This window comes from Gadus chalcogrammus, chromosome 8, assembly GCF_026213295.1.
Source record: "Gadus chalcogrammus isolate NIFS_2021 chromosome 8, NIFS_Gcha_1.0, whole genome shotgun sequence".
Classification (NCBI taxonomy): Eukaryota; Metazoa; Chordata; class Actinopteri; order Gadiformes; family Gadidae; genus Gadus; species Gadus chalcogrammus.
Window position 1 is genome coordinate 26,302,928 of NC_079419.1, and position 20,893 is coordinate 26,323,820.

The 20,893-nt window shown below is 47.3% G+C and overlaps 1 protein-coding gene and 1 pseudogene across 1 annotated transcript; one reads left to right on the plus strand and one right to left on the minus strand.

Annotated features, from left to right (window-relative positions):
• Positions 1-3,032: 3,032 nt before the first annotated feature.
• Positions 3,033-11,033, minus strand: si:dkey-261j15.2 (uncharacterized protein LOC794828 homolog). Its single transcript, XM_056597263.1, has 3 exons — positions 10,637-11,033; positions 10,196-10,312; positions 3,033-3,546 (listed from the first exon to the last, which is right to left on the minus strand). The coding sequence occupies exons 1-3, from the start codon at positions 11,031-11,033 to the stop codon at positions 3,353-3,355; spliced, it is 708 nt and encodes a 235-aa protein (XP_056453238.1). The 3' UTR covers positions 3,033-3,352.
• A 594-nt stretch (positions 11,034-11,627) lies between these two features.
• On the plus strand, positions 11,628-15,342 carry LOC130387970 (uncharacterized; annotated as a pseudogene).
• The last annotated feature ends 5,551 nt before the right edge of the window (positions 15,343-20,893 follow it).

Sequence of the window (20,893 nt, forward strand, 5' to 3'; positions counted from 1 at the left end):
AACCATGATGACCGATTACTGATATAACCATTTTCGAATCAAGCGATTTTTTTTGCATGATAATTTTTTCATTGTTTATCGAATCATTAAGACAATTACTAACCATAGTTGATTATTATTACTGTTGGAGGCTGTGACAATGCCTCCCCCATGACTGGTACTGCACTTTTTCTTTGTTTCATGTTTCATCCTACCTGGATAATCCAGGAGACACGGACACTTGTTGAGTCCTTGGGATAGCAGAGGCGGCTATCTGTTCTTGAACTGAACTGTGTCTCAGTGTTTGTCCTGACGCCCTACTACAAACTTTCATCCTCGTCCCCCATCACACCTGCGGTGGCCATCAACTGGAAAATAACTCTGTTGCAACTGCTACTCAAAACCAACTGAGTCATGATGTTACCAGTATTGTTTGTGATTTTGTTGTGCCATTTTTTTTACAGGGGGAAATTGTTAATTTGACAGCCATAATGTAATCCACAAAGATAACACCTTTTTACAAACTGCCCATGGGCTAGCTAAGGCTAAAGGGGGGCAGACGTGTTGGGTTTGTGGGCTTATGCCATCTTCATCTCAGGTATATCCTTACCTTGCTGTCCCGTTTACCATCCCAGAGTATATTGCAGCTTACAAACATGATGTCATCGGAGGTACCCCTAGATCTGGATCTGTAGCAGCACCACAGGTTCCCTATTATTTAGGTCCCCCAATTAAGATCAAATTGAGCTATGCTCCTAAGGGTGTCATTTGTTGGACCAATGAAGGAAAGGGGCGGGATATGGGTAAGAGTGTGTGTTCATATTCAGCTATTGTGGGCCAGGAACAGGTTTCCATATCAGAGAAGAATCTGTTGGTGAATGTCCCCCTACCCCCATTAACCCGCGTGCCTGGTGCTTCACCTGGCCAAACGATTGCCACTGATGCCTTGCCTGCGGTAAATGGGACAATGTTTGTGTGTGGACAGGACCCTTATTCATATCTGCCTCCTAATTGGAGTGGTTCATGTTATGTCGCCTATGTAGTGCCTGCTTTGGCGATTGTGTCAGAGGAACATTTGAAGGGTAATGCTACAATTAGATCTAAGCGTGATTTATTCCATCAGAATTTTCAAGTTGCTACTCCAACTCAAAGAGTCTTTTCTGCTATCATTCCACACTATGGTATCACAGTTGCTCTTGACGAGATTAGAGATTTAGTACATATTATTGACGCTATAGTGAACGCTTCCGGCCATGGCCTGACTGACCTTAATCATGAATTGTACGGGCTTAGAACAATAATTTACCAACATCAGTATCTATTGGACTTCCCTGCTGTGCATCTTGGAAGGTACTGTTTCTTTATCGAGCGCCATTTACACCAGAGATGTTGCACATACGTCCCGGATGCGTCTACGAATGTGTCTAATTATGTACATGACATCTATGATAATGTGGCTAGGCAGAAGTTGGAAACTGCGACTTGGTCTTTGGGAGGATGGCTAAGTGAGTTGGGTGGGTCGATGTTTTCTCAGATAGTCCAAATCGCACAGCCATTTGTCCTTCCCGTTATTATGCTCTATGTGGTAGTCAAGTTAGCTCTCTGTTGGGGCTTTCACACCAAAAAGAACCAAGAGCCAGTTCCGGGCTGGTGCTAGGGCCAGTTCCAAACTGGTTCCAGCCTTATCCCAGTTAAGAACCGGTTGGTTTCACACCGGCCAGAGCCAGCCATGGAGCCGGCGAGAGCAACGTCATGACGTCACTGCAAACGTCTGCTTACGTCTCCGCTTTACCAGCAACCCTCGCAGTTTCAAACAACAAGAACAATGGTGGAATACTCCGCAGCTGTTCAAGTTTTGCTCCTGGATTTGGGCGCCTACTTAGGCAACCAAACACAACAGATCCAGCAAATCTGTGATACTGATCGTGTGTGCGAGAGCGAAGAAGGGTAATTATCAAGCACTTTTTTATTGTCGCTGTTAGCCTTTGTTGTAAACGAGCCGGCTAGCTCATTATAGCTAACCCTCTAGCATCGACTAAGCTGGCATCTAAATAGTGAATCGAGTAATGATACCTTGTTTTCTTCTTTGATTACAGTTAATATTGTTGCGGATGGCAAGGCGGAGGCCACACCCTATCTGGGCGCACCCGCAGTCTCCACACTGGTGGGAGACAATTGTTCCCGATTTCAGCCCGCAACAATTCGTGCAGAATTTCCGTGTGTCCCGGGAGTTGTTCGAATACATCTGTGACCGTCTAAGGCTTGCGTTGGGGAGAAGGGATACCAACTTCCGTTTGTGTGTCCCGATTCGAAAACGTGTCGCCATTGCCCTATGGAAGCTGGCCACCTGGAATGAGTACAGGACCATCAGCCATCTGTTTGGAGTCGGCGTCAGTACTGTGTGCAATGTGCATATGTGTTCAGGCGTTCTGCAGCGCGGCCATCAAGGTGCTGCTTCCCATTCACATAAGAACCCCCGATGCTGAAAAGTTGGTGGAGATGGCAACTTTCTTCCAAAACCGTTGGAGACTACCACAGTGTGTTGGTGCAATTGATGGAAGCCACATTCCTATACTGGCACCAGAGGAATACACACGTGACTACTACAACTGGAAAGGATGGCATTCTGTAGTTTTGCAGGCAGTTGTAGATGGCAAAGGACTTTTCTGGGATGTCTGTGTTGGCTTTCCTGGAAGTGTGCACAACGCCAGAGTGCTGAGACAGTCACAGCTGTGGGAAGTACTCGGTGACGGGGAGTTACTGGGTCAAAACAAGGTGACCATCTCGGTCTGTTGTGGAGATGTGTTTTGGAAAGAAATGACAGCAAACTGGAGCTCAGCAAGAAGATGGCGCTGACCTGCTGTGTTCTTCACAATATCTGTGAGGAACATCGTGACAATTTTGCATTGGAGGTCACGGATAGGCCTGTTAACATTCAGCCACACGGGCAAGCTTTACCTGAGCATGGCAATCTGGAAGGGTCAAACATAAGAGCTGCATTAATGGCGTACTTTAACAGAGGGGATGAGTGATTTACTTTTAGTAACAACATCCCCCATTTTTCTTTAACATTGTAACTGAGCATGTTGGCATGTTAATGTAAGCTAATTGCAATTCCAGAAAAACTTTAGATAATGTGGTATAATATTCCCCCCAATTCTCTTGTAATACTGCCTACGCTATTTGTTTGCAGGACATGAAGAGTTTCATACAATAAACAACACAGAATAACCAGTGTCTTTTAGAAGTTTATTTAAAAAATATAATAAAATACAAATGTAAAAAACCGTGTGCAAAATTAAAATAAAAGTGAAAATTACAAAGAAGAGGAACAGTGTTGTCTTTTGACAAACACTTTTTGGGGTTTTGGGGTTCATTTGGTCTTCATTTTCGCCCAGCCTCCATCCCCGTCACAACACGTCCCATCAGCCCGGTCAAAGCGGTGTTGCTTGTGCTGATCTGCTCCTGTCACCACTCTGGAGGCCTCCAGGGATTGGAGGTGGCTCTCGTCAGACCTCTCCAGGTACTGCAACAATTCGCTGTCGTCCTTATCCCACTTTCTTTTTCCTGTGTACAAGAAATATTATATCAGATTTATATTGTATACTCATAACATTTAAATGCACCTTTTAGCAGGGGACTAAATATCCTGCTAAATGCAGATCATAAAGTAATGTATTGTTTCTTGCAGGTAAGTGTAGCTGGAGTTGGTTTGATACGACTATAGTAGGATGTTGTCAGTATTTCACAGGGTGTACAGATGAGTACACCAAATCTTTCAACCCGGTATCACGCAATTGCGTGCTCCTGCGCACGAACGTTAATCTATTGAAGCGTGTTCCCGAGCACGATAGTCCGACTTTTTGCGTTTTACACAAAACGAAATGTAAACCAATGCATTCTGAATGGGAGTGTTCTAAGACAATTAACGTGCTCCACAAAACGGTACGAGAGAGAGAGAAAGAGAGAGCGGGAGGGACAGAGAGAGAGAGGCTTCAGAAAGGGTGTGCGCAGATAGTACAGTGCACCCTAGTTATGTTTATGCCAAAACCTATATAATTAGGCTGTGGAAATTGCAATAAGTTAAGAACACAACTTCGCACGTTGAGCACACAGCCGTGTGACTCGTTTATTTTGTAAAAAAGAAAACCGGAAAACAAAGCGTGCTGAAGGTAAACAAATCCAGCATGGTCTGTGACGTCATGAGACGCACGTAATCCTTAGGGACCGCGATCCCTGAACCACCAAGAACGTAAATGACATGCAGTAAACAACAACACAATTGAAAGAACAACACATAACGAAATACTGTAGGTGAATTATGTTACGGTCACTACAAGGCTATAATTATATTATTTAGCGTGTAATGAGACAATCTATAGCCAAATTGTCGAAGATGCCCGAGAATCTTCGGGGATATCAGCATGGGAAATCGGCGAATCAGACCCATGAAGGGGGGGGGGGGGGGGGGGACACGTTAGTTGAAGGGGGGGGGGGGGGGGGGAGGACACGTTTGTTGAGGGGGGGGGAGACACGCTCGACAACGAGAGTTGGTTTTTATTGAACGCTCGACAACGAGAGTTGGTTTTTATTGAACGAGACTTCAACACGGAACAGCTGCACGAATCGAAGGTCACGTCACTCTCGGTGACGGTGTCGACAATAATGAACACACGAACAATGTTAATAGAACAACACACAACCACATAACATCCCGAACCCATTAACCCCACTTAATCCTAACAACAAAACAAGTTAACAAAAGCCCCATTTGTCAACTGAGAACCCCAATTCCCAGAATCCCCCGCGGCTCCGGAACACGGCGTAGCTTATATTAATCTTTATTATCTGAATGGGAAATGCAATATTTTAGGACAGATACACCATTAAACGCGTTTCTAATGACATTTCTAGCGAGAAATGTACATTTTCCTTACATAATCTTCAGTCAGTGAATGTGTATGATCTTTATTAATCTTTATTATCTGAATGGGAAATGCAATATTTTAGGACAGATACACCATTAAACGCGTTTCTAATGACTTTTCTAGCGAGAAATGTACATTTTCCTTACATAATCTTCAGTCAGTGAATGTGTATGATCTTTATTAATCTTTATTATCTGAATGGGAAATGCAATATTTTAGGACCGATTCACCGTTAAACGTGTTTCTAATAACATTTCTAGCGAGAAATATACTTTTTACTTGCATAATCTTCAGTCAGTGATTGTGTCTGATCTTTAGTTTTATAGTTATTAGGATTTGATCGGCTCGCTCGCATGTTTCAACGACGTCAGGTTGCTTTCGCTAAACTAGCAGCTCACGTGCTTCCTGCGTTTGTGTTATTAAACTGTTACTTTATGTAACTTTTAATGATATCATCTTGTTAGAAACACGTATATCTGAGAGCCAACCCAGTCGCCAAAAGCATACGTTGACAGTGTACTTTTCGTGAACACTGGATTACGTCGCATTTCAACATAAAATAGCGTGTTATACACACACACACACACACGCACGCACAAGCACAGACACACACACACAAGCACACACAAGCACACACACGCACGCACAGACACACAGACACACACACACACACGCACACGGTGCATTTCGCTGCTAAAACAACAACAAAAAAATATTCCCTCAAATATTATTACTTTCAAAACGTTGGCCAAAATGGCCAATAATATCATTTTTTATTTGGGATGCTTCTAGGACATTTTGGGTGGATTTTGAACGGTATGTGGGGGGCACGTTTTTTGCAGGACCTGGCAACCCTGCGCTGTTGCCCGAGATCTGGATCCACCCCGGCGTGGTGCCGTCTCCTTTTGACCTTTTGACCCCAGACTTCTGGGGGAATAGCTGAATCAATTCATTAGTCAATCAGAAGCATGTAAATATCGTCCCGGTGGCGTAAGAGGACGAACAAGGTGTCCTTCAACATCTACGCTTCCAGGAGATTGCAACGGTGCCACACATGAGCATATTCGAACATGTTTAATGGTAGTAATTAGCTGTCGAAATTGGAGGCCTTAATCAATACTGAGCAGCTATTGATTTGCTGCCCGATAAAGATTTGTCACAAATGACATGTTATTTAGCATCTACACGTTGAGCTGAGTCCAATGACACCAAGAACGACACTCTAGCTAATGGTAACATGTGTTTTACATGGTACACCCAGGTCTAGGACATGATCTCGGTGTAGCAAGAGGCCGAGCTTGATCTCATTGGACTCAGCTTAACGTGTAGATGCTAATTAACATGTAATTTGTCAAAAATCTCCATCGGGAAGCAAATCTATAGCTGGTCATTATTGATAAAGGCCTCCAAAATCGACAGCTAATTACTACCCCGAAACATATTCAAATATGATCATGTGTGGCACTGTTGCAATCGTCTCGAAACGTAGATGTCAAAGGACACCTTGTTTGCTCTGTTGCACCACCGGGAAGATATTTTCATACTTCTAATGGATTGATTCATATTTTAAGGTTCTCGGAGTGAGACTTTAAGTGGCTGCAGCAGAAGTGTTGAGACGAAAGATTATATCAAGAGATTTATAGAATATTCCCATTCACATTATGATTCTTCGTCGTAACATCCGACCAAACATCCTTTACATTCACAGAGCGAAGATTATGAAAGTCCAGGCTCAGCAAGTGCTCCATCTCGTTGCACCTGCACCCAGCGGCTCGCTTGCAAGATTTTGGCCTGAAGTTCTTCCCAGACCAGCTGTGTCTACACACCTTAAACCACAAATGTACACCTCCATCCCACAAAAAATGGGGACTAGAAACTAACCTCTGTCTTATGTACATTTACTGTACTGTTGGAGGTCACGCCCCTTTGCCGACCTTTTCGAGATAGCTAGGGATGCTAAAATGTTTACACACATTTCCCGGGGCCCCGTGTACGACATATCCGAGATTTGGAGTTCTAGCCCTTTCCCAAATCGAGTGTCATTTGGACAAAGCCCATCAGAAGTGTAGCCTGCAAGGCCTAATGGTTCAGAATGTGGTGGAAAAACAGTTTTTGAGATAGGAAGGTCCTACCGCCCTGAAATTTTAATACCTTATTCTAGGGCCTAACTGGGACCTCCGCACCGAAACTTGGCCCGGTCGGACCTGAGGGCAGGAAGGGGGGGCCTGCCCTCGGGGTCTGACCGGGCCAAGTCTCGGGCAGGAAGGGCCCCCCCTTCCTGCCCTCGGGGTCCGACCGGGCCAAGTTTCGGTGCGGAGGTCCCAGTTAGGCCCTAGAATAAGGTATTAAAATTTCAGGGCGGTAGGACCTTCCTATCTCAAAAACTGTTTTTCCACCACATTCTGAACCATTAGTCCTTGCAGGCTACACTTCTGAGGGGCTTTGTCCAAATGACACTCCATTTGGGACAACTTTTTTTCTCTAAGGGCTAGAACTCCAAATCTCGGATATGTCGTACACGGGGCCCCGGGAAATGTGTGTAAACATTTTAGCATCCCTAGCTATCTCGAAAAGGTTGGCAAAGGGGCGTGACCTCCAACAGTACAGTAAATGTACATAAGACAGAGGTTAGTTTCTAGTCCCCATTTTTTGTGGGATGGAGGTGTACATTTGTGGCTAAAGGTGTGTAGACACAGCTGGCCTGTGGCCACGTTTTTGAAGTCGGGGGTCAAAAGGTCAAAAGGAGCCGGCACCACGCCGCTTATGAGATAACAAAAAGTTAATGTGTGTTTCTCTCATAACTTTTTGTCATTATTAAAGAGAGGCCTGATTCTCAGATATGCATGTTGGATGGCTAGGGTGTAGGTCTGGGAAGAACTTCAGGCCAAAATCTTGCAAGCGAGCCGCTGGGTGCAGGTGCAACGAGATGGAGCACTTGCTGAGCCTGGACTTTCATAATCTTCGCTCTGTGAATGTAAAGGATGTTTGGTCGGATGTTACGACGAAGAATCATAATGTGAATGGGAATATTCTATAAATCTCTTGATATCATCTTTCGTCTCAACACTTCTGCTGCAGCCACTTAAAGTCTCACTCCGAGAACCTTAAAACATGAATCAATCCATTAGAAGTATGAAAATATCTTCCCGGTAGGTGCAACAGAACAAACAAGGTGTCCTTTGACATCTACGTTTCGAGACGATTGCAACAGTGCCACACATGATCATATTTGAATATGTTTCAGGGGTAGTAATTAGCTGTCGATTTTGGAGGCCTTTATCAATAATGATATTAGATTAGATTTGCTTCCCGATGGAGATTTTTGACAAATTACATGTTAATTAGCATCTACACGTTAAGCTGAGTCCAATGAGATCAAGCTCGGCCTCTTGCTACACCGAGATCATGTCCTAGACCTAGGTGTACCATGTAAAATACATGTTACCATTAGCTAGAGTGTCGTTCTTGGTGTCATTGGACTCAGCTCAACGTGTAGATGCTAAATAACATGTCATTTGTGACAAATCTTTATCGGGCAGCAAATCAATAGCTGCTCAGTATTGATTAAGGCCTCCAATTTCGACAGCTAATTACTACCATTAAACATGTTTGAATATGCTCATGTGTGGCACCGTTGCAATCTCCTGGAAGCGTAGATGTTGAAGGACACCTTGTTCGTACTCTTACGCCACCGGGACGATATTTACATGCTTCTGATTGACTAATGAATTGATTCAGCTATTCCCCCAGAAGTCTGGGGTCAAAAGGTCAAAAGGGGACGGCACCACGTCGGGGTGGATCCAGATCTCGGGCAACAGCGCAGGGTTGCCAGGTCCTGCAAAAAACGTGCCCCCCACATACCGTTCAAAATCCACCCAAAATGTCCTAGAAGCATCCCAAATAAAAAATGATATTATTGGCCATTTTGGCCAACGTTTTGAAAGTAATAATATTTGAGGGAATATTTTTTTGTTGTTGTTTTAGCAGCGAAATGCACCGTGTGCGTGTGTGCGTGTGTGTGTGTGTGTGTGTGTGTGTGTGTGTGTGTGTGTGTGTGTGTGTGTGTGTGTCTGTGTCTGTGTGTCTGTGCGGGCATGTGTGTGCTTGTGTGTGTGTGTCTGTGCGTGTGCGTGCGTGTGTGTGTGTGTATAACACGCTATTTTATGTTGAAATGCGACGTAATCCAGTGTTCACGAAAAGTACACTGTCAACGTATGCTTTTGGCGACTGGGTTGGCTCTCAGATATACGTGTTTCTAACAAGATGATATCATTAAAAGTTACATAAAGTAACAGTTTAATAACACAAACGCAGGAAGCACGTGAGCTGCTAGTTTAGCGAAAGCAACCTGACGTCGTTGAAACATGCGAGCGAGCCGATCAAATCCTAATAACTATAAAACTAAAGATCAGACACAATCACTGACTGAAGATTATGCAAGTAAAAAGTATATTTCTCGCTAGAAATGTTATTAGAAACACGTTTAACGGTGAATCGGTCCTAAAATATTGCATTTCCCATTCAGATAATAAAGATTAATAAAGATCATACACATTCACTGACTGAAGATTATGTAAGGAAAATGTACATTTCTCGCTAGAAAAGTCATTAGAAATCGCGTTTAATGGTGTATCTGTCCTAAAATATTGCATTTCCCATTCAGATAATAAAGATTAATAAAGATCATACACATTCACTGACTGAAGATTATGTAAGGAAAATGTACATTTCTCGCTAGAAATGTCATTAGAAACGCGTTTAATGGTGTATCTGTCCTAAAATATTGCATTTCCCATTCAGATAATAAAGATTAATATAAGCTACGCCGTGTTCCGGAGCCGCGGGGGATTCTGGGAATTGGGGTTCTCAGTTGACAAATGGGGCTTTTGTTAACTTGTTTTGTTGTTAGGATTAAGTGGGGTTAATGGGTTCGGGATGTTATGTGGTTGTGTGTTGTTCTATTAACATTGTTCGTGTGTTCATTATTGTCGACACCGTCACCGAGAGTGACGTGACCATCGTTTCGTGCAGCTGTTCCGTGTTGAAGTCTCGTTCAATAAAAACCAACTCTCGTTGTCGAGCGTTCAATAAAAACCAACTCTCGTTGTCGAGCGTGTCTCCCCCCCCCTCAACAAACGTGTCCTTAAAGTTCGTGCGCAGGAGCGCGCAATTGCGTGATACCGGGTTGAATCTTTACTGTGTGTCACAGCCTGGTGGTAAGATGAATATATCTTAACGTTTACATGGTGTCTGTGAAGCATACTTTATAAATAACACAACATTTTTACCGTGTCTGGCAAGTGAAGTGTTGGAGCTTCCAAGGCTGGACGGTGATGGTGATGGTGAGCTACAACTCAGCGGCGGTGGTAGCTCCGCGTTACAATACTCTTCTACGGCAGACAACTCTGTAAACAACAATGCTTTAAAACAAACTTTTCCCAAACAATGTATACAAGGTTAGACCCTTGTGGAACCAAATGCAATGTGTGTAGGAAGCCTGTAGTTGAGCAATGACAGGTGTTGCACGCTCACATTTTATATTGTTACAGCGATAGCTCAAGTAGGAGGCTTGTTATTATCAGTTACAGTAGCTAGCTAGCTGCCGGGCAGCTAACATTGTACGAACACATAGCCACGGGACTTAACATAACACTAATTATAAAACGCACAGCAAGGTACATGAATGGTGGTTGGGAGACGGACTGAAACATTTGAAAAGTGGAACTTACCGATATCAGGGGTGCTTTGGATGAGCGACTCGTCCACCATCGACTCCAGCATGGCCGTCGCAGAATTCAAGGCCCCGGTGATTTTGCATGCCGGTCTGTCGCCGAGGACCGAGTCTAGGACATCGAAATGTGGACCTTTCTTTGGCCGTCCATTGCCGCTTCCCCCCAGGTCTTTTTTCTGGTCCCTGAAGTTCTTCTTCAACTTTTTCATTTCATTTACAATCTGCTCGGCGCTCCGGTCATACCCCGCCGCAGTCATCTCCCGCTGCAGCTGCTCGAAGACAACCTTCGTCCGGGTTGCTCCTTCTAACTTCTTCTGGACCTCGGCAGAAGACCAAAATCCAAGGAGACAGGTTGTCTCCTCCACGGTCCACTGCGATTTTGTCTTCCCGTCCATCGTTCACTTCGGTGATTTAAAAATGCTGCTCTTCGTTGGTCTTCCTGTTAGGATAACCCCGCCCCCTGCCCCCGGCGTAAAAGCAGTTCTCGTTCTAGCCCAGCTCAAAAGTGGGGGTGGAGTTGAACCGGTCTTTAGAGGCCGGAGCCGGTTTTCTTTCAATATTCATTCGGTATCTCACTATGGGACACGCCCCTCGCGCTGTCCCCCAGAAGCAATTTTACACTACGCCAGTCGTGACTGGCCAACAGACGTGACGTCTGCCTGCAGAGGAGGGGCTCCCTCCTACTACATAAGCCCCGTCGTCACGTCATCTCTTCAGTCTTTAACCTCTTCTCGCTCCTAGAAGCACCTCGCAGACAGAAGTCGTAGACGGACTAGCACACTGTTCACTGAGCGAGCTAACCCCTCGGTCACCGAACGCTAGCCTATCGCTACCTCTGACCTCTGTGAGACTGAAGAAGTAAGCTAGTCTGTCACCAAACAGTAGCCTCTGCTAGTATCCATACTAGCTGCTAGTATCTACACTAGCTACACCCGTGTCCCGGCTGACCTGTCACCAAACAGCAGCCGGCATAAACGGAAGGCAAGAACATGCAGTCAGAGGTTGAACCTACCCTAACCGAGGGCTCGGGGAAGCCTCCGACAAAGTTCTGCGCGTGCGGGAACAAAATGTCGGGAGCGGATAGCCACACCGCCTGCATTCGCTGCCTTGGGCTGGAACATGCCAAGGCTGCCCTTGCATTCCCGCCTACCTGCGAGCATTGCGCACGGTTTTCAAATAAAACCCGCAAACGCCGGCTGACTAAGCAGGCGAAGCTCAGCACAGATGATCCGGTAATGGGGGTAACCGACCCGCCACTACCGGAGCTAGCGGGAGGTTCCCGGGGGCTCTCTCCTACTGGGAACCAGCTGGGGATCGGAGGTGGACCTCACCGACGCTTCCCAGCCGCTGGAGTTGACTCAGCCCGACGCTTTCGAGGCTAGCCTGCTGGAAGGGCCCGACGAAGCCGAGGGCGATCACTCCGAGTCGGGGGGGGAATCCATTAGCCTCGCCTCTGACGAGGACGAGGATGATGATTCCTTTTCCCCCCGCACCGCGTCGCCTATGGTGGTGGGCGGTGCGTGCACCCCCTCCCCGAACCCGGCCGTGAGCATGGACCTACACGAGGCCTGCAAGAGGGCGGCTGCGCGGCAAAACATCGAGTGGCCGGAGGCCCCGGTGGAGACCGCCACATCTCGCTACGAGGGCAAGCGACTCCCAAAGGCGAAGGCTTCAACCAGCCTGCTACTTCCGGCCTTTCCCGAGCGCCTGGAGGAAGCGACCCGGTCTTGGGGCAAGCCTCTCTCAGCCAAGATCCCCGTCCAGGGTGGATCGGGGTTGGATTGGGCCGGTATGGAGGAAAAGGGGTTCTCCCATCTTCCTCCGGTTGAACCACTGCTGGCGTCGCACCTCCACCCCACGCAGAAGTCCGCCATGACTTCAGCGAGCCCTACACTGCCGTCCAGAGCCGACTCCTTCCAGTCATCAATGACCGAGAAGGGCTACAAGGCGATGGCGACGACGGTGAAGGCGCTCAACGCGTCGTCGCTGCTGCTGGCCTACCAGGCTGAGCTGGAGCTCGACATGTCCTCGTCACCCACCCCAGCCCTTTGGGATGAACTGTGCGTGGTGACGGACCTGTGCCTGCGCCTTCACAGGAGCGCTGTCCAGGCGTCCGGAAGGGCCATGGCGCTGATGGTCGCTCAGGAGAGGGCGAGGTGGCTGAACCTCTCCAGTCTCTCTCTGAGGGAGAAAACCCAACTCCTAGACGTGCCTGTGGACCCGAAAGGCCTGTTTGGCCCGGCGTATGATGTCATGCTGAAACGCTGGGAGGAAAAAAAGAGGGAGGGTGAGGCGCTGCGACTGTGTCTTCCCAGAAGAGCGCCTTTCCCCGCCAACGCACCCGGCCAGGTGTTCACCCAGCCCCGCGCTCCTCCGCCGGCTTACCGCGGCCAGAAGCGTCAGCCCCACCCAACCCACGGGGCCGGCCGGGGCCAGAACAAGCCGCCGGAGCACAGTGGCGCGTGGGCAAGGAAGCCACCCGCGCCCGGGGTGGCGCCAGGTGGCCGTGCAGCCCCTTCGGCTACTCAGGGGGCCGGGAAGAAACGGCGCGCTACCTGAGGCGCTGCGACCAGGGGGGTGCGGCAGGCCCGGCCAGACGCCGTCGCCGTCCCCCCTAGGTGTTCTGTTTCAAACCCGGTTCCAAGAAGGGTTACAGAGGGCATGTTCCAAGCCCTGCAAAAGGCGTGCAGAAGGCCATACAGCCTTCACAGTTCACGACGCGAAGGAGAGAAGGGTCGGACCTGCAGAGAGCTCGGTGGAGCCGCAGCAGTGTCTCGCAGACACATGCATGTGTACAAGCACACACCAGTGCCCAACATCACACATGTGTCCCCCTTCCCCAATTCATTATTCATTAAAAATGTTTGCCAGCGCGCATCCAGGCTCCGAGCCGAGGGCGCAGCTGCTTGTGAAAACAAAAAAAAATGAAAAAAATGATAAACATAAAAAAGGAACAGAACGTAATAAGACGGTGCTTGGTGGGCGTGCGCTCCGGTGCGCAACCCACCACGCCCGTTCGGGCCGGCACGACAGCGGAACCAGCGACGCTGGGACCGCTGGCTGGCCGGGCTCAACAGTGGCGGGCATGTGGTGCGTCGGATTGGGTTATAAAAACTGTAACCGCCGGCTACAGGCTCCAATTTTCGTCCACTCCTCCCCGTTTCAACGGGATACTGCAGTCGCAGGCCCGTGGAGAGAAAGCTCAGGTTCTACAGGAGGAAATCACCTCTCTAAGAAACAAAAGGGCAATTCGGGTAGTGCCACCGGAGAAAAACCAAAGCGTTTTTTACTCGAGGTACTTTCTAGTCCCGAAGAAGGGAGGGGGCCTCCGGCCGATATTAGATTTACGCGCTCTGAACAGATACATGAGACAGTACAGTTTCAGGATGCTGACACACGCCGCTCTCATATGCTTCGTGCGCCCGGGAGGCTGGATCTCAAGCATAGATCTGAGGGACGCTTATTTCCATATCGCCATTTATCCCCCTCACAGGAAATATCTCAGGTTCGCCTTCCAGGGCGTAACGTACGAGTATTTGGTTCTCCCGTTCGGCCTTTCGTTAAGTCCACGGGTGTTTGTGAAATGCACGGAGGCTGCCATCGCGCCCCTCAGGTTGAAGGGAATGCGTTTGGCAACATATATAGACGACTGGCTTCTAGCCACACAGTCGCCCCAGGAGGCTCAGGCGCAGACTATTGGGTCTGATGGCGTCGGCGCTGGTAGTAGTCCCACTTGGCCGCCTCCATATGAGGCCGGTTCAGCGATGGGTTGCATCACTTAGACTGAACCCGACGTGCCATGGCCATCACCGGGTTTTGATCTCCATGGCATGCGTCTCGGCGCTGCGCCCTTGGGGACGCGCGTACTTTCTGACTACAGGCGTTACCATGGGAACTGTCCTGGCGAGGAAGGTCCTTTCAACGGATGCCTCTCGGGCGGGCTGGGGAGCCGTATACGAGGGCAGATCAGTAAATGGCACTTGGAGCTCACATATGCAGTTTGTTCACATAAACTGCCTGGAACTTCAGGCGGTGTCACTGGCGCTGAAACATTTTCTTCCCTTTCTGAGAGGGCAACATGTTCTAGTCAGGACGGACAACACCACGGTGGTGGCGTATATAAACCGTCAGGGGGGGCTGCGCTCCCCTCAAATGCACACGTTGGCACACAGACTGACCATTTGGGGCAACGCCCACCTGTTGTCGCTGAGAGCAACACACGTGCCGGGCGCGCGGAACTGGGGAGCAGATTTAATGTCCAGGGGCGACCCTCGCTACAAGGACTGAAAACTCCACGTCGTGGTCGTGAACCAGATATGGGAGAAATACGTTCGAGCAGAGGTCGATCTCTTTGCATCAGAGGAGAACACTCAGTGCCCTCTGTTCTATTCCCTAACCGGTCGGAGCGCCCCAATGGGGCTGGATGCTTTGGCATACGAGTGGCCGCGCGTCCTCCTGTACGCTTTCCCCCCATTAGAACTGATCATTCCTACTCTCGCCAGGGTGCGAGAGAAGGGTCATGCGCTGATCCTTATAGCCCCCCGTTGGCCGGGGAAATATTGGTTGACGGAAATAGTCCAGTTGCTGTGCGGCCAGCCTTGGCCTCTGCCTTTACGAAGGGACCTCCTGACGCAAGCGCATGGGGAAATCTTCCATCCTCATCCGGAGCGCATGGCTCTATGGGCCTGGCCCGTGAAAGGATGAACCTAACGGCGGCTGGACTCCCATTGAATGTCATTACGACTATCCAGGGCGCCAGGGCTTCCTCCACGCGTAGCGCATATGAAGGGAAATGGCGTGCGTTCGAGGATTGGTGCGCGAAAGCTGGGGAAATAGCTTTCCAGAGTCCCGTGCCTGTTATTCTGACATTTCTACAGGATTTGCTGGATAAAGGCCGGGCTTTCTCCACTGTCAAAGTGTACTTGGCCGCTATATCGGCTTGTCACATAGGTTTTGGGGACAAATCGGCAGGTCAGCACCCTATCGTTTGCCGGTTTATGAAAGGTGCACGCCGTCTTCGGCCGGTGTTGCGGAGCTTGGCTGCTCCTTGGGATTTATCTACGGTGCTTGATGCACTGTCACGCCCACCGTTTGAGCCCTTACAACAGGTAGAGCTTAAGACGCTCTCGTTTAAGACGGCTTTGTTGCTCGCGTTGGCCTCGGCTAAACGCACTAGTGACATCCATGCGCTGTCGGTTAGCCCGACGTCTATGCAGTTTTTGCGGGGGAACTCAAAGGTTCTATTAAAGCCGAACCCTGCGTTTGTTCCCAAGGTATTCGACTCTGCGTTGTCATACCGCCCTATTGAGCTGTTGGCTTTCCATTCTCCCCCTTTCTCCTCCCAGGAGCAGGAGCGGCTGAATGCGCTCTGCCCGGTGCGGGCTTTACGCGTCTATGTTGATAGGACGGCTGGATTCAGGAAATCGGAGCAGCTGTTTGTATCATGTGCTACGTCACATCTGGGGAAGCCTCTCTCGAAGCAGCGTTTATCACACTGGATCGTGGGGGCTATAGCCATGGCTTATAGTAGCGTGGGTTTGGAACCCCCTATCGGCCTGCGCGCACATTCGACTCGCGGCATGTCCGCATCCTGGGCACTGTTTCAGGGGGTCTCAGTGGAAGAGATATGTGCGGCTGCCAGCTGGGCGACGCCTCACACTTTCGCTAGATTCTACAGGTTGGATGTTACTGCGCCTAATCTGTCTCACACAGTCTTGAGCGTTGGATCGGTGAACATGCCTGTTTGATGGGTTTGCACTGGTACTTCTTTGGCAATACGGGAGTTACTATATCCCATAGTGAGATACCGAATGAATATTGAAAGAAAACTTAGGGTTAAGAAATTAACCAAGGTTTTCTGATATATGAGTGAGGTATCTCACCAGACCACCCTCCTTGCCCGGAGCGAGGAAGAGGTGTTTTGCCTAGACTGAAGAGATGACGTGACGACGGGGCTTATGTAGTAGGAGGGAGCCCCTCCTCTGCAGGCAGACGTCACGTCTGTTGGCCAGTCACGACTGGCGTAGTGTAAAATTGCTTCTGGGGGACAGCGCGAGGGGCGTGTCCCATAGTGAGATACCTCACTCATATATCAGAAAACCTTGGTTCATTTCTTAACCCTAAGTTCTTTGGCAGTGTGAAACCAAAACAATGGCCCTAGCTCCGAACTGGCACGAACAATTTAGAAATAAGCTGAAATCGAACAGTAGAGTCCTACAGAAATGCTTGCTTCTTGCTCCCCCAGAAGAGGATTTTCTTTGAAGTACTGGCCGTCTAGAAATGACTTGAATTGACCTGGGGTTTCCTCTTGATAAAATACCAACTTATCGAAAACATCTGCCTGTCTCAACAACTTCTCAACAACACTAATGATCGAAACATAAACAAATGAGTTTTTATGGGTTCTTCTATATGTATATTCGGTTGGCTCAATTACAGAAAAGTGCTCCTTAAAATAAAGATTTCTCCTATGATCAGTGGACAATACACCTTTTCCTTCGGTACTTAAAATGAATGGATTTGTTTTGAATACTGCATCATTAATCTCTTGTACAACGCGGTCATCTACTTCAATACCATGTTCAGTAAGCACCTCTTTGATTCTTCGAAGACAATGAGAAATTCAGAAAATCATTGAGTTCTTCAACTATTTTCTGTAAAGAATTTTTAGACACATGTAATAAAGTATGCATGAACAGAAAGAGAGATGCAACTTTGTGTTCAAGGGTCTCAGCATCTATAAACTCATCTCTTTCAGATATATTTTAACCTTGACTGGAACCGCCTCGTAATGTCTCTACCCTTACAGCAATTATCTAATGGTTGGTCAAGGCCCTGAGTCTCAGTTTAATTTTCAGAGTGGACTCTTACACAAGTTCTGATCTCATTTACATACTTGTGTTTTCTACTTCTGTGTGAACTAAAGGTTTTAAAATTGTTAGTCTTGACTGGCGCTGGCAAATCCACAGAAGTGGCACTTAATAGAAAAACTGCAATGAGAAGACAATACAAGAGCAACTGAACAGAGTAATTACCCCAGACACACAACAGTTCAACTTAACGCAACAGCATCACACAGTTCAAATATTGCACTGAAGCACTCTGAATCCTATTCTAGACCTGCTATATTACCATTAATGGGGAAATAGTGGTAGCAACTAGGATATCAATATTTCTTTATATGATTATGGTTGTCCCCGTTGGAAAACGAGAAATGACGATTTATTTAAAAAGGTGGCGAAGAAGCTGGAGGAAGCCGGTGTCGTGCCAATGTAGTTACCCCCATAAGAAGTGTAACATCATCAACATGCATTCAGTACAAACTACGCTTCTGTTAAGGTACGGCCACACTGAACGTGTTACGCACGTAATCATTATATGTCACCGGCGACGTTCTATACATTATCCCGCTTATTACACGGCTACTTGCCAAAACGAAAAAATAACTTCACATGGTGTCTTTTTACAATTTATTCGTTACCAGCATTCGTAGTGTTGATCAGCAGAGAAATAGTCTGCCAAAGACGTTGACGTCGCTTAGCAATCGAAGACGCTGGGGTTGACAAGTTACCGGACTACTACCCATGCAAGTGAACGGAGCGTTCCACGCCATTGAGAAGACCTGAGTAATAAAGGCCTATAATATTTCTGTTTATGGCATAGATTTCTCCTCAGATTAGGCCAATAAAGCAATGATTAAAAAAAAAAACACAAACGCTCGATCAAAGGCCCGGCCTGAGGATAGTAGTGGGAAAAATCGGCTCGGGCAGAGAAACTAAACTCTAGTGCATGACATCCTCCGTAGGCGCTCTCAGCTGGGTGAGTTTCACCACCTCCTCATCATTTCAGCACACACCGAAACGACGACTTGGTCGTCCATGTTCTTTCTGCTTCTGTGCGTCCTCCGTCTCTCTGCTAGTGATATCGGGTCAAGCTCAACGCTGATTGGCTATCGCGGCTAAGCGTCACGCGCAGGCACGTCAAAAGTAAAAAAAATTGAACTCTGCGCGTTGGTCCGTTGAGCGCGTTATTTAGGTGCGTAAAACGCGTCACGCCGCTTCAGCGCGTGTAACGCATCTACGCGCCTAAACCAATGGTTCCATATGCAAAAATGCAGATTTTCAACGCCTCTAACGCGTGTAACACGTTCAGTGTGGCCGTACCTTTACGAGAGTAGCGTATGTGTGTGCGCGAGAATGGCAGTGTGTGTGTGAGTGACTTCAGCGAGTGAGTGAGTTGACGAGCGAGGGGAGAGCGAGCGGTTGGGCATGTCAATTAAGTGAATGAACGAGTCCGGCTGTGTCTATGCAAACATGTACTGTTAAGTCAGTGGAAATACGAATAAAGTACCCAGCCTGTCAATAATCGGTGGCCGCTTCATTCCGACCTGTAAGTAGACTCAATGCCGCTCAAAGTGAAGGGTGTTACCCCTGCGAGAACATCGGCCCTGGAGGGAATGTCTCTCCTGTGTTCCTCGACAGCAGGAAAGGTGTAACACTTTGATTTCACCCAAGGCTGAATAAAAAATACCTGCCTTTCTAAATGTTGGTCATCAACAAGGTTGTAAAGTAGTAACTTCAGGCACATCTGTCAAAATATATATTTTTTACGATCTTTATCCATTCACTGAGCCGCGGCCGAACTGACGCGGATATTCTGGAGTATACCCAATGAATCGATTTTCTCACTGCCATGAAAACTCGGACAATTGCAGTTGTCCGATTGAGGATCATAGTCGAACTATGGCTTTCATCGGATTTAACTGTGCATGTACACGTACTGACTGCAAGTTTTGAGGTTAACTCAGCTAGCAGCTACTCATTTCAGTCGGTCACATATCCATAGAAAGCTAGTTTAAGCACACTTCCACAAACAATCACAACAAACGCCGAAATTCAAAATGCTGTTGAACTTAAATGTATTGTAACTTACCTTTTGGGGGACAATTCCGACACCAATGCTTCTGATGACACAAAATGGTGGACGCAAATTTCTCAACGAGGGCTAAAATAATCCCAGAGAAACTGCCTTGCAGAGCTTGTGCAACCAAGGAACCCAAATGAGCATGTGCAGATTAGTTGACCCGTCTCAAGTAGGATCCAACTCTTATTTGTTTATTTTGCCAACTCAGTTCATGTATAGAGATCAACTTTTAACCAGAAACGTTTGGAAGTTAGTTGAAACAGCTCAAAAAAATCAGTTTACAATGCAACTTGTAGTTTTATATTCACTTAATGTAAAACTCCTTTTAACTGTGCGTTCACACAAAACGCGACATTTGTCGCCCGTTCGCGTTGTTGCCGAAGTTTTGTCGCGCCACAAATCATAATCTGTCGCTGTGCACGTTTTGTCGAATTTGTCGCGCCACAACAACATAACCACCATTGCATGTCTTTACCTTTTGTGCAAATCTGTAGAAGACTTAGTACTGACGGGGTGATGAAATGGTCTTCTTGGGATGCACCTAGGGGTACCAGAAGCTCAAAACAAGTGTCAATAGCAACATCAAAATAACAAAATAAACTAGAGAGAAAGAGGGAGAGAGAGAGAGAGAGAGAAAGGTTTCAGAAGGGGTGTGCAGATAGTACAATGCACCCTCCACTTATGTTTGTGTCAAAACAATAAATGCATCATGAAATGCCCACGGAAAATAATCTATTGAATCGTGCCCCAGAACATGATTGTCTGACTTATTTTGTGCTAGACAGAACAATACTTAAACCATTGCCGTTCATTGCCTATTGCCTATTTTCTTCGACCACAGAAGAGTTGTGCGCAGATAGTACAGTGCACCCTCTACTTATGTATGTGTCAAAACAACAAATGCATCAAAGGGTAAATGTAGTGTATTAGGGATACTCTGATTTCCCCGTTTTTTACAGCAGACCTCCTCAAAAACTTTTTGTTCTCACGCTCACGGAAAGTAATCTATTGAATCGTGTCCCAGAGCGGTTGTCCGACATTATTCATACTGCACAAAACGAAATGTAAACCCATGCATTTTGAATTGGAGCGTTTCTCAAATATACACATATACAGGTATATATATATCGTCGCTGTCCGATGAAACTCACGTACATCCAAAACGGTTACTGTTCAGGAAATGAAAAAAACACCCTAATTTCAAAGCAGTTGAACGTAGCGTTGTCATACTTGGTACGTCATCTTTAAATGTAATCGTAATATTGCCAGTGTGATGGTATAGTTAGTTTAAATGGACATACGTGCATATTTTAACGGTGGTCGATACGCGTTC

Bases quoted from the DNA above. Each gene is read 5' to 3' on its own strand.
- si:dkey-261j15.2 (XM_056597263.1), bottom strand. From the start codon at position 11,033: ATGGACGGGAAGACAAAATCGCAGTGGACCGTGGAGGAGACAACCTGT. The intron at 10,313-10,636 runs GTAAGTTCCACT...TGTTGTTTACAG, and splicing joins CCAAAGCACCCCTGATATCG to AGTTGTCTGCCGTAGAAGAG. The intron at 3,547-10,195 runs GTAAAAATGTTG...TCTTGTACACAG, and splicing joins CACTTCACTTGCCAGACACG to GAAAAAGAAAGTGGGATAAG.